Here is a 14,457-nt window from a genome sequence, read left to right on the forward strand (position 1 = left end):
TAAAAAAAAGCAACATATGGAGCCCTTCCCCTGCAAAGAAAAGATGTTGTTGAGCAGCATCACTTCATGAGACTCTAAAGCAGACATGGGCAAACCGCGACCCACCGGCCATTAGGGGTGTTCCAACAAGGGTGCCTCACGATTCGATTCGATTCGATTTCGATTATGGGAGCTTTGATTCTTCGATTTTTCGATTATAACAATTGTCGATTCTGCTGTCATGCATGCGTGCTTCTTTCTGTCTCTCTCTGTGTGTGTGAACGCCAATAACGGCGAAAGAGCGCTATGCAGAGATGAATGAATGGAGCGATATTGCGTTGGTCGAGCCAAAAGCCGAAAGATGTATTTGTGGCGTAATTTATTTGTGGTGGGCCGCCATTGAAATTTTAATAGTTGATGTCCTGATCGTTAGCTTAGCCACTTCCGTTAGCTTAGCTGTCAGTTACAGCCACTGATGCTTTCTCTGGCATAAACTTTACGTGTGTTACGTAAATTGGCAGGGCTAACCGTTAGCTGTTTAACTTTAATAGCTCAGGATCTAGATAATATAAAACATCCATGCTCAGTGACCGCTCGGCTCCGTTTGTTGTGGTCCCGCTCACTAAACAGTCCGGGCGGCGCGCGCGCCAAGGTTACATGTTTTGCCACATCGATGAATTGCACCCACCACTACTGGCCATACACGACCTGCTTTTTAATCTGGCGCGTTGAGTGTTTGTACAAAATTGTCCAAATTATAGCAAAGACTACAAACTTTGATGCACTGGTAAAAAAGGGTGACCAACACTGCTTCCACTGAAATGTAATGTAATTTGAATGTAAGTTTTGTTTTACTTTTCAGTCCCTCCAGGAATTCGCGATGTTGCGATTGCAACAATTAACGCAAATTCAGCCAATCCCCGCGAATTTTTGCGATCTTGCAATTTTGTACAATCACCGCAACTTTTCCGCAAATTGGACCAATAGTCGGTGCTTTCCGCGAGTTACACAGCAGAGAGTGCGAGTCTGGACGGAGCGGTGGTTGAAAGTGAGTCCACGGAGGAACAGCGTGGCTGGGCTGACGGCAAGAAACTTGATACAACGTGCACAAAGTGATAAGTAAAGGAACACAAGCTGAGTTGAACGTGTTGAGTGTGTGAGTTGTCCTAGTTGACCACCCGAGGCTGTGTCAACCCCGCAGCACTCGCCGAGGGGGAATCCAGTGAGTGCGCCACTGCAGGGCCGGAGCGGAGCAGCCGGCGGCCCTCCCCCCATCCTAGGGGGCCCTGGCCCTGGACTTGAGTAGCCACCCTCCCCTTTTTATTCAAAGACTGGACTGTTTTAATGGTATTTTAAAACAGTTCTTTTACCACGATTTTTAAACAGACATTTTAAATAAAAGTAAAACAACTTTCAACTCTATGTAGTTTTCCTGTGCCTTTCTTAACAAGTGGAAAATTGCTAGTATAACAGGACCTCACATTATTTTGTGACATTTCAAAATTTTCAATTTTCCTTTGATTTTTAATTATTCAGAACAAAACCGCAACTTTTTTTTGCAACTTTCGCTGTCTCCCGCAATTTAATCGCAACAAAAGCGCTTAAAACATCGCAACATGCACCGCAATTTTTCCAAAATGTGGCCGCAAAATCAGGCATTTTAGGCCGCAACAATCATAAAAAAAGCCCGCAAAATCCTGGAGGGACTGACTTTTAGGTAATGGCTTTTACATGTAGTTTATATTGGTTCACATGAACACTCTCCATCCATCTGATACTGGCCCGGCCGTCAACCACTTGTACTCTCATTCTTCAATTAACGGTAAAAATACAGCATGCACATTACAAAGTAATGGCACAGAAATGTACTGTATCCTCTAATGCAGTATTTTATTGGCCAACTGTCAGTATAACAGACATTGAGACAGATTCAGCTAATTTTTTGGGATAATCCTTTGTTGTGTGTGGAGAAGTCCTACAATGGCGTGCCTGCTGCATTGATTTCTGTTGATAGAAATTTGATGTAAACCTAATGCATTTTTCATCACAGGTTTTGTAGCTTGGACAGACATCTCTTATTTTTTACCAGGTCTAAATGCAAAGATCAGTGATCAGGTGTAATTATCCAGATACAGATTCCATGGTACTACCAGGCGGAAGTGGTGATCTGAGAGAAGTGTGCAGTTTTTAAATGAACTGATGTGAAGCTGCTGTCTGCCCATGTGTCTGTCTGGGGATGCGTTGTCCTTCTGGCTGTCTGGCAGCAGCAGCGTTAGTTTCAGTGTAGCTGCCTCTGATTAATGAGCCTAATAGTGTGCATGTTTAACTGCGCAGTAGCCAGAGATCTCCTCCGTCTGCTCTACATCTGCAAGCTGAGCTGTCTTCTGCATCGTTTTAACTGTTAGATCAATAGGTGACGAATTACTCATTTTTGGGCGGGGTTAAACAGAGCAGTTTGTTACCTGATAGAGACGCTACCTCATTTTTGTCTGCAGTTTTGATGAAAAGTAAACAGAGTATGGCTTGTAATATTATATCAACTCGAAAGTGGAAAATTACCAACAGCCACCCAGCTGCTGTGATCATGTAGCTGAGGACTTCCTTCTCCAGCTGGCGGCTAATTAGCATTACCAGGTTCAGTGTTAATCTCATGAGACATTTGACCTTGTTTGTAGGTTTTCATTGTTTTTCTGCTTTTCTCTTTCACAACACAGTTGATGGCCTCTCGAGTCTTCATCACATGATAACTCATTAAATATGTGAAAACCTACATCATCAAACATTTTCTCACGAAAGAAAACAAAGTTGTTGTTTTCTTCGTTCATTCTACTACAGACTGTGTAGCCACTAGGCTTGAATTTCAGTAGTCAATACCCATACTAGTGAATATCCACAATTCTTGATACTCATTCGATACAAGGGGTGGGGTGGGGGGGAATTCATGTAAGAATTGCGATTCTATCGTCTACGATTCTGAATCGTTTCATAAACTTCAAAAATCTAAACGTTTCCCTCACAGCCGTACACAGCGCTGCAGCAAGCTAAGATAAACGACACTCGTTTACCAATTAATAACCGTTAACTGATAAGACTAAAATACTCTCTATTGAATGTCTGTGACTAGACTTGTACCCATCAGCAACCCGAGGAGAAGACGATCGCTGTTTCTTTTTTCTTGCCGTTAGACGCTGCTCCAGCTGAGCAGCCACATCCACTGAGCTCTGGATCAACTGATCAGCCTCAGACGGAGGTTAGATCTTCACATTTTGAACTCTTTTCATTCAAAGTGCAGCCAAACACCAGGCTGAGGAGAGAGGAACAGTTCGCATTCACAAACGTTTGTTTTCACTCTGGTCCCAACGCCTCACCACTGGCAGACGGTTTCCATGACGACTGGCCGGAGAAAGATGGGTGGCACATCATGTTTACATGAGCTCTAACTTGTGGTGTACACCAGGCCGTGTTCACAAAACAAACGGACCACGAGTTCAACTGCAGCCAGGCATCGAGCCGCACCGAGGCCACTCGTGCTCTTGACTCACGTGCATACTGCTCGCTAGGGCTGTAACCGATATCCGAGTACTCAAGTACTTGCTCGGCTTGGGCAGCATCCGAGTGCCATTTCACTACTCGGATACTCGCCCCCCCTGATGGCGAGTGCAATTTGAATTTGAACACATTAGCGCAATGTATTTGTTAATTACCCAGGGTTTTTCCTGCGTTCAAATTTGCGTGGCGGCCACCTCTAGCTAATTTTGTGCCGCCCCCAGCTATATGCAGGGTTTTTTCTGCATTATAATTTTTGAGGCGGCCGCCATGCTGGAATCTTGATTGAAAATCAATGTAGTTCTATGGAGCTCAGTGCTGCCGCTTTCAACTCGGTTCAACTCGACCGCAGCAGAAGGGGGTGCGTTTGATTTCAGCTCCGGGTCGCAAGATGACGTTGATGCGCTGCTTGTGTGCCCGCGGGGTTCATAGGGGCTCCGCTCCGTTCAAACGTTGTGCTGAGCGTGAACGCACCCTTCTGGCGCAGAGCGTGAAGAGAGAGAGAAGGAGACGCGATGGTTTCCTTTGCTGCTTGATGACAGGACTCTGGTACCCGTAAAACTTCAAATAATGGCCGACTCCCAATATGCCACCGGTCCGACTTAAAGCAGTACTAAAGAACTTTCAGTTTTGGTTGAGTTTGGCGGCGCCTGTGGACCAAAGCGGTAGTGTTTTGCCTGAAGGAAGACTCCATTTCCCATGAACACTAGCGTGAAGCCCTGTAAATATCCTGCATTAAAATTAACAGAAGACATCAAAACTAAGTTTCTGTTTCCAGTGCATCATTTCAAAGTGAAAACACAAACATAATCCATTGCTAAAGTGCCGTTTTGCCTGCTCCCTCCTTGTTGTGACTCGCAAAAGTGAAAGTGAAACTTAAGTGAGAGCAGGGTTCCTACCATGCTCCTCAAAGCTGCTTAGTGCCAGAGAAAGAGATACAGACCCCCTCAGACCACGACAGAGGTGTCATTCAACTTGTTGTAAGTCGATGTACCATCACAAAAGTTATGAAAATATATGAAGGTTGAAAAGTTACTTAGTGCTGGTTTAACCGCCGGGTGTAGCAAAATCTTCTTTTGCATTAATCGCATATCCCAAACGCCAGATCAAACATTGTTTTTCTGGTTGCCACAAAATATTCTGACGGCAGGTAACCCCCCCCCCCCGCCTCAGCCCCGTTACAACCATAGACTGTAAAAACAATGGACGTGACGTCACCCATTGGTTTTGGGTAGTCGTTTTTGTGACTCAAATATGGCGGCCTGAACAGTTGGATTGGCCGGCCGAGAACCCGCCCACTGGCCTCGAAGCAGCTGTCCGCGGAGCTGCTCGGATCTGTCACTCAACATTTCTGCGCCCTAATTGGCCAGAGTTTTAACCTAATAACAGTAAAACGGTAGAGTTAAAAAAAATTCACCCCCCTCAGAGTGTGTGCGGGGGTAGAAACTATCGATTGAGACGAAAAAAACGTTCTGACACCAGGCTTTTAACATGTTTACTGAGGATGTAAAGTCGGCGATTTTAACATGGGGGTCTATGGAGAATGCTCCCTTCTGACACCAGCCCCCAGAGGAAGCCGAGGGGATTGCAGTTTTTTGAACGCGGAAGTGGGCTTCACTTCTCAGACCGACAACTGCCCCCTTGGTTACAACCCGTCCATGTGCCTGTGTTTGTGTATGTAAGTGTGTGTGCGCCAGCGCGAGGCAGAGAGAGAGAGAGTGGCAGTCCGACCACAGACTCGACCACAAACGCTTGAGTACTACTCGAGTAGTGACCCCGAACATTTGGATAGTAAAATATGCCACTTGTTTTAGCCCTACTGCTCTCGCATCAGTCCCGACAAGAATCGACATGGCCTGCAGAGGGCAAAGTTGTTAATCCGGTACTCACAATACCCCCCCAAAAAAGGCTGGCATTGACATTTTTTGTGTTGGCGGGGTTGTCTCAAACACATTTATATGCAATTTGTCTGCAATTCTCTACAAAAGGCAAATAACGGTGACTTATTATTTTACAGTAGCCTGCTCCCAGAATGGATTAGCTGACTTAAATGTGTCTCGAGTTTGGTCGACGGTTAGAATAACAGTCAACCAATCAGAGCTTTGTACAGCGAATTAGCTACTTGGCTATATGCATGAAAAATTATAACAGAAAACCAATGACAGGTTGCCATGGGTTAGGTTTATAACAAGTCTAAAAGGACCAGTCTGTATGTTTCCTCCAGCATGTTGAGGAGATGCTCCTCCATTTTAAGCAAACCAGCTGTCTACACAGGCGGCAGAACAGCTTGCATTTTCTTGTGCTGTATGCCTGTACATATCACCCAAAGTATAGTCTTGTGCTTCAAGTGTGTTATCTAGACTGATTGTGTTTTGGAATCTGAACGCTGCCGAAACATTGTGGACCAACAACCTAAAAAACCTCCTGGAAGACTATATCTGCCGCTGCTAAGGGCTACTCATGCTACACCTCCTTTATAGGTTCAGTGTTTTCAACAAATCCATCTGGCTTTCCCAGGGATTCCACATGGAAGTTTTAGCCTTCAGCTAAACATGGTGCAATACATCTTCTCTGAGAAGACACTGTTGTCTATGAGATTAATAAATAGACAGAAACTAAACTTCTCTGCTTTTTGAAACACTGAAGGTCTGAACAAATGTTTTTCAAAGCCTATACACCTGTTCATTCAGAAGATGATGCAGCCGATCATGTGGCACTAGTGACTGTGACCATGGGATGACTGTTGGGTTGATTTGAGTATTTGTGAAACTACAGGTCTCTTGGGGTTTCACACAAATCTCTAGAGTATTAACCAAGAGCAATGTGAGAAACACGTGTCATCATTCTGCAGTTATTAGTCTGATTAGTGTTTAACCAGATTAATTGATGTGATGATAGTAGAATAAAATCGGCCCCTTTTCAAAGATAAAACATATTGAGATAACATTTTCTAATCCACTGCTGTAAACTCTTTCTCAGCCGGTGAGAGCGCATGTATTTCTAGTACTTGTCAGTTGCAGCTGAAGGTGTAGATCTGGTGGTGAACTGAGGGGCAGTTGCGATGGCTTCTGCTCATCAGCAAAGACTACTGAGCCAGCTGTGGCCTGTGGCTGATGCTCATGTTTCTTCTCCTCAAACGTCTTTGAAATACCAAGCCAAATCTTCTTCATTTTCTTTTTTCTGGGTCTCAGGGTGTCGTCTCTCTCCAGTCTCAGTGGTCCTGGTGATGATGACCATGGCAGCTAATGAGGCTCAGTAACATTAAGGGTATAAAGGTGCAGAGCTGGTGGTGAACTGAGGGTTGCAGCGGCTCCAGCTCATCATGTCACAGTAATGAGCCAGCTGTGGTTGTTCCCTCAGCAGATTCAGTGTTTTACTGTGGTTTTATATTTGCTGTGTTGCTGTCTGCTGGTCTGACTGTGAAGTACTTGATTACACTGCAGCCAACAGTAAACCAGCTTCTCCCTCAACCTTGAATTTCCAGTTTGTGTGTTTACAGCTCCAGCAACATTATTATGTTCATGTGATACTATCTATACTATACAATACTATCTCACAGTGAGACCAGCTACTGAACACAGGCCCAGTTTCTATATACTGTAATATGTAACATACATATATATATATATATATATATATAAAATATAATTAAAAGGTTGAGTATTAATATGTGAAGTCTAAGGTGAATTTCAGTGATGTTCTGGCTATCATTAAACTATGAGGAACAGTGGGAGATGTTGTGACCATATTTCACGTTTGGTTTGTTCAGTGAATTGGTGAAGTTAATCTTGGATGCCCTCCATTAAACTGTGGTGATTGTGTTGATGTTCTGTAGCTTTAACATCTATATCTGATTCTGATGTCGTTATAGCTACAACTTTGTGTTCAGTCAGAGTCCGGTTTATTGGCCACGCACTTGCAGCAGTTAATATCTTTTTGTGTTACAATTATGAGGCTGCTTCTAATTTATTTTATTGTGAAAAAACTTCATAATAGTAACCTCTGATTTGGAAAGATGTCATAAAAAAAACCTTTTAGATAACAGTTTTGCATGTGAGGTCTGACGTACAGATTCTATCATCTTACTATTTCGTCCTAAAATAAGTAGCAGCATTGTAGAGTTGCAACAATATAAGGTTGTAATGAATCTTTCAATTGTGAGTCAGAATAGTTGAATGGTGATAATAGCTATTGGTTCTGATGAGCTCCTCTTTGTGATCCCGTTTGACCGAAAGCTTGTTTTTCCTGACAGGACCACAAACATGGCTGACGAGGCGCGAGGTCCTGTGGTCGGCCGGCCTTCGGAATTCTGCAGTGAAGAGCGGAGGGCGGTTCACTCCTGGTCCCGGATCTCGTCAGCGGGTCACAACGTCCTTTTGGATGCCCTGAAGGTCCTCAGCCCGATGTCGCGTGACCTCTCGAGCACGGAGGACCTGGTCACCTTCCTGCAGGACCTGAGCGAGGAAGGCCACAAGCCCACCGTGCTACGCAGCAAGGACGTGTACGGCTACCGCTCCTGCACAAGCCAACCCCTGACTGAGGACATGCTGAAGCCCCCCAACAGGAATGTCAGACCCACTGCCAAAAGAAGGGGGAAGAAGGGACAGGCTAGGAAGAGAGAGGTCCACCCGTCCTGGAACCCCTCTGAGAGGAGCAGCCCCAGGATTCAAGGGGTCTGCCCTCCGGAGCTGCTGGCGGACCACCGCGCCGTTGTCTGCAGCAGGACCCCCAGTCGGACTGTAGAGATGTCACAGAAGCTGCAGGTGCAGCCGTGTCTCAGACTGACCAACATCGAAGGCCTGTCCGGCTTTCACACAGCCAGACTCCAGATCCACACGACCTGGGAGTCGTCCTCCGCGGCGCCGTCTGTCGGCTTTTTACAGCAGCAGCAGCAGCAACTCCCAACACTATCAGGAATACCTTTGCAGCCTTCTCAGAACGGTGGTGGGGCGCCCACCAAAGCTGTGGCCTTGTTCAGCCAGAAGAGCCTGTCCTGCCCCATCCGTCTGGACGGTGCGCTCATAGGAGATTCTGCACCGGTTTTCTACGCGGATGGTCGGGCGTTTCCACAGACTCACACGGAGCTGACCAGCAATGGCTGGAGGAGCAATGGTTTCTCGGAGGACAGTCGGAGCCCTAAGGAACTAAGCAGCCCGAGCCGGCAGAGAAACGGCTGGAAGGACAAGAACAGTCTTAGATGGAAGGTCATAAAGGTGGACGACTCTCGTTCTGTGGCTGACGCTCGCACAAAAGCACAAAGGATCTTACAGGTCAATCTGTCACCGGTGATTCAGATCCAACCTCTGAACGATGTGCTGAGAGACTTTAGATACCAGAAAAAGTGACAGTTGTCCCCAAACCCACACGTCATGTCCTTCAGCAGATGTTAGCGTTCTACATCCATCAGCCACCTCCTGGCCGAGCCTCAGTGTTCACAGCGGACATCTTTCATGGGTTTTTGTGATCTCTGCTGAGAGCTGGAAGTAGAGATGTTAGTTTGTCCGTGGAGGTTCGGATTCAGGGGCGCAAGAGATCGAAAGGCATTTAAAGTCAGTTGATGCTTTTCCTAGCAGGCTGGGAAATGACTATCGGCTGCATGCTGGTACAATTTCACTGTCGATGTTAGTTTACGCTACACAACACTTCAACCAACCATTGTTCTGCTTTGAGTTGACCAGCAGTTAACTGATGTTTCTGATGAGTCCAAGGACCCAGCATCCACTGTGGTTGTTGTGGTGAATGTTCTGCCCTTCAACAATTTGCTGGGTGTGGCCTGCAGGTGTTCGAAGAGTATTTATAACTCATTTGAAGTATAGCACTGTTTGTTAAAAAAAAGAAGTTTTTACATGTAGCGCTTAAACAGTGCTGTAACTGCGGCAACCCGTTTTCCACTGGAAAAAAGAAGGAGGAAATGAAGTTGGTGGTGGGACAGGATGATCCCATCTCACACCCCAATGAACTGGTGGATGAGTGAGGGGCGTTGTGAGGTCTTCAGATGAGCAGATGTGGTTGGTTGGTCCAGCAAAACAAATAAACTAAACAAAAAGAGGGAAAAAGTAAAGTGTTTAGTTTGTCTTCCGTTTTTGTATTTTTGTTGTTTCCACTGGAAGTCAGGAAGGCTCTTGGAGTTAGTGGAGCAGGGAAAGCGAACCCGCGGCACACAGAGATGGATTGATACCTGGCTGATTAGTGAATTACAGTCCTTCACAAAGTGTTCCTTTTGGTTTAGATTATCCACACATGGAGATAAGTGATGGATCATAAAGTATTTGACATTTGGGAGTATTTGATGTCTTACAGTTACAGAACATGAATCCGTAAAAGCAGCTGCCAAAAAAAAATCAGGCCCCACTCTTGAGTTTGTTTTTTGGTCTTCATTTGAGTTCAGAGATTAAAGAATATGAACTTCAAAAGACCTCTCGTGATTTCTCATTATTAAACTTGACCTTAGAATTTTATGGCCTCTTTCAAAATTCTTCCCTATAGCTTTAGGACATCTTCATAAGTGTTACAGGTACACAGACTGAATATCATCAGTAGGTCAAGTTTTCTCTGTTCTCTGGTAACCAACCATGAGTCAGCGTCCTGATGCAAACTATTTATTTGGCCGACTCAAACACCGGTGTGGTGAAATTTGCTAACTTGGGCTGCAGGCATTTTTGTTTCCTGACAACAGATCAGGGTCAGATTTGCAATTGCAGCACAGAAACGCTTGACCACCCTCCATCAAAGCTATTTTTGTGCTTTGCTCTGCTGAGGGAAATGGAGAGACGGCGAACAAAACCTACTTTGTAGTTTCTTGAACTCATCAGCTGTGACCAGACTGTTGTGACACTCTTAAAACAAAAAAAGAAAGAAAAATGCACTTTGAGATAGTGACAGTGATTCATTGGCATGTGATCACAATAGTCATTAATATTCTTGTTTGCGGCAACATGTTGAAAATATTTGAATTCTTTATTTTTTTATTTTATTTTATTTTTACTTATTTCAGGGGCCCACACTGGTTTTTGCTACAGGTGCTAACTCTGCGATGTTGGTGCTGAATAAAGTGACTGACTGGCACAGAATGTCATCCTGTTTCTCCCTCATCAGTTCAAATTGGAGCATTCACTGACTTCCTGTGAGGTTTTCTCTGAGGGACTGTTATCACTGCTGCCCCCTGCAGGTTGGGATGACAATGCCAAACTGCCTTGTGTGCTTTCAAAGGGTTTCTACTGTGAGAACCCACTTGAATCCCTGTTACCATCTGTGAAAAAGCTCCTATGTATTCCCCTGATAAAATTTTGTTTGACATGTTGGGGCAGCAACACATTCCACAAGAATAAATTATTGTGTGTAAATTATATTTTAATCTTTTCTTCTTTTTTTTTCAACAAAATCTTACCTCGTAGTCTGCTTATTAGCTTTTTATAGAACCTTTAAATGCAGGTAAAGGCTCCAGAAAAAGCCAATAAGTCGACATTGACATTAGAAATACTGACTTAATTAAACCATTAGATCTCTTGAGGTCCAGGGAAAACAGCTAGACCACTATCGGGTCAAAAACCATAAAAAAGACGATAAAAAATAAAACTGGATTTCCAAACTTTAAGGTTTAACATTAACAATTCATGTCAGGTTTAAACATTTGAAGGCCATGCACTGTTCTCAAACTGTTCCTCTGTCTAAACTGACTCCATACCAGTGTTTGGTGGTCAGCTTTACAAATGTCCACATCTGTGAATTTTTCCTTCTGGAGGAGCCAGTCAGTTTCTTCGCACCCCCTTCAACCTGTCTGTACGCGGTCATTCATGTTCATGCCCACCGACAACTCCCTTTTGTAGATCTTTCTGTTTGTCTTGTTTGTGCAACACTTGTATAATATTGTATTTCCTACATGATCTTTAAAAATGTTTTTGTTCAATAAAACTGATCTGAAAACTTATTTGTGTAGTTTCTTCCTCACCTGCAACACATTTGAGAATGTGCGGACCGATTTCAGCACAAAGTGCAGTGTTAGCATTGTGCGATCATATTATTTATTTTAACCCTGAAGTTAGCATGCCAAAAGTCATGGCATCTGTGACGTTGTTAAGCTTTTGGGAAATGGTAAATGGTCTGTTATTTATATAGCGCTTTTACAATACCCAAAGCACTTTACAATACACATCGCATTCACCCATTCACACACACTGAAACACATTTAATATTTATTTTTGAGAGTGATGTTTACCTTTTTTCTGACGTCGAAGTGAACCAGAAACATTTGTAACAACACTGGAAAAAGAAAAGGAACCAGCTGACTATAGACCGAAACCAGCTGACTCTAGACCGAAACCTGCTGACAACAGACCGAAACCAGCTGACAACAGACCGAAACCAGCTGACTCTAGACCGAAACCAGCTGACTCTAGACCGAAACCAGCTGACAACAGACCGAAACCAGCTGACAACAGACCGAAACCAGCTGACAACAGACCGAAACCAGCTGACAACAGACCGAAACCAGCTTACTTTAGACCGAAACCAGCTGACTCTAGACCGAAACCAGCTGACAACAGACCGAAACCAGCTGACAACAGACCGAAACCAGCTGACTATAGACCGAAACCAGCTGACAACAGACCGAAACCAGCTGACAACAGACCGAAACCAGCTGACTCTAGACCGAATCCAGCTGACTATAGACCGAAACCAGCTGACTATAGACCGAAACCAGCTGACAACAGACCGAAACCAGCTGACAACAGACCGAAACCAGCTGACTCTAGACCGAAACCAGCTGACAACAGACCGAAACCAGCTGACTCTAGACCGAAACCAGCTGACAACAGACCGAAACCAGCTGACTCTAGACCGAAACCTGCTGACAACAGACCGAAACCTGCTGACAACAGACCGAAACCAGCTGACTCTAGACCGAAACCAGCTGACAACAGACCGAAACCAGCTGACTCTAGACCGAAACCAGCTGACAACAGACCGAAACCAGCTGACAACAGACCGAAACCAGCTGACAACAGACCGAAACCAGCTGACTCTAGACCGAAACCAGCTTACTTTAGACCGAAACCAGCTGACTCTAGACCGAAACCAGCTGACAACAGACCGAAACCAGCTGACTCTAGACCGAAACCAGCTGACAACAGACCGAAACCAGCTGACAACAGACCGAAACCAGCTGACTATAGACCGAAACCAGCTGACAACAGACCGAAACCAGCTGACAACAGACCGAAACCAGCTGACTCTAGACCGAATCCAGCTGACTATAGACCGAAACCAGCTGACTATAGACCGAAACCAGCTGACAACAGACCGAAACCAGCTGACAACAGACCGAAACCAGCTGACTCTAGACCGAAACCAGCTGACAACAGACCGAAACCAGCTGACTCTAGACCGAAACCAGCTGACAACAGACCGAAACCAGCTGACTCTAGACCGAAACCAGCTGACAACAGACCGAAACCTGCTGACAACAGACCGAAACCAGCTGACTCTAGACCGAAACCAGCTGACAACAGACCGAAACCAGCTGACTCTAGACCGAAACCAGCTGACAACAGACCGAAACCAGCTGACAACAGACCGAAACCAGCTGACTCTAGACCGAAACCAGCTTACTTTAGACCGAAACCAGCTGACTCTAGACCGAAACCAGCTGACAACAGACCGAAACCAGCTGACAACAGACCGAAACCAGCTGACTATAGACCGAAACCAGCTGACAACAGACCGAAACCAGCTGACAACAGACCGAAACCAGCTGACTCTAGACTGAAACCAGCTGACAACAGACCGAAACCAGCTGACTCTAGACCGAAACCAGCTGACTCTAGACCGAAACCTGCTGACAACAGACCGAAACCAGCTGACAACAGACCGAAACCAGCTGACAACTAGTCGCTTTTGACAAAAAAAAGTCGCCAAGAGGGTTTGGAAAGTGGCCAGGTTTAGCAAGAAAGTCGCCAAGGTTGCAACACGGTGTAGCCGACAGTCGTACAGCACGCTACACTTTGCCCAAGAGCAGCATTCAAGGAGACTCAAACAAAACCAAGATCACACCGTTTATAAAAAACATTATGTTTTGATTGTAGTTTAAAACAGTTTTACATATCAGAGGACTACCATATTCACACACCGGGTACCTGAGAGTGTCTATTATCATAATCTGTAAAAATAAAAACTTTGACGAGTTAACTCGTCAACGGTCCTGAACGTTCGGCACGAGTTTACTCGTCAATGGTCGCGAAAGAGTTAAAAAGCTCCTGCAGAGGGAAGCCTTCTGGATTTTTACACTTAACGGTACCTTAAAGCAGAAGTAAGTGGTCCGGTCGTTTTCGCTAATGCTGCGTTCCAGGCAGGCTTTTGAAATCGCAAATTACAGCTTCAAGTCACAACTTACGACTTTGTACCGTTTCAGGCAACCCACTCGTGTTTCTCCGACCTGTTTTACCGGTGAAAGTCACTATAACGGCCACTCGTAACTTCCGACCGGTGAACCAGATCGAACTGGTACCACTTCACGGTCGGAAAAATACGAGTTTCCTTGAACGCACCATAACAGTCCTCGTCCCTACGTCGCCACATTCACGGCGTTCCTTGGCTGCACACACAGCCCTGCATGCCGTTCTCTCTCCTCATTGGATAAAAACTGTAGGATACGATAAATGTTTTCTCTTCGGCTCAGAGCAGAGCAGAGTGACTGAGAGACCCGTGTTTCAGTCCAAACACTCTATGTAAGTGATTGCTGTTGGAAGATATAACTATTTAAGACTTATATTAACACAAATATATCACTTACTTCTGCTTTAACATGGCTTATATTTTTGTATTGTTGTAACTTTGTGTATTTAATCATGTTTTTGGATTTGAATCATGTCCCTATATGTATACATTGTATCTTATTCGTATTCATAACACTTGTGTTATTGTGCGATGTGGTAG

General features: G+C 44.9%; 1 protein-coding gene across 1 annotated transcript in view; it reads left to right on the top strand.

The window, feature by feature from the left end:
• The window catches only part of ccdc71 (coiled-coil domain containing 71), a 33,525-nt gene extending 22,077 nt beyond the window's left edge, over positions 1 to 11,448 (top strand). The window contains exon 2 of the mRNA XM_085776914.1: positions 7,778 to 11,448. Coding sequence (XP_085633040.1) covers positions 7,788 to 8,870 — 1,083 coding nt within the window. The 5' untranslated portion in view covers positions 7,778 to 7,787 and the 3' untranslated portion in view covers positions 8,871 to 11,448. The remainder of the gene's footprint in view (positions 1 to 7,777) is intronic.
• Positions 11,449 to 14,457: the final 3,009 nt, after the last annotated feature.

This window comes from Trachurus japonicus, chromosome 5 (assembly GCF_045865225.1).
Source record: "Trachurus japonicus isolate A0001 chromosome 5, Traja_1.0".
NCBI lineage: Eukaryota > Metazoa > Chordata > Actinopteri > Carangiformes > Carangidae > Trachurus > Trachurus japonicus.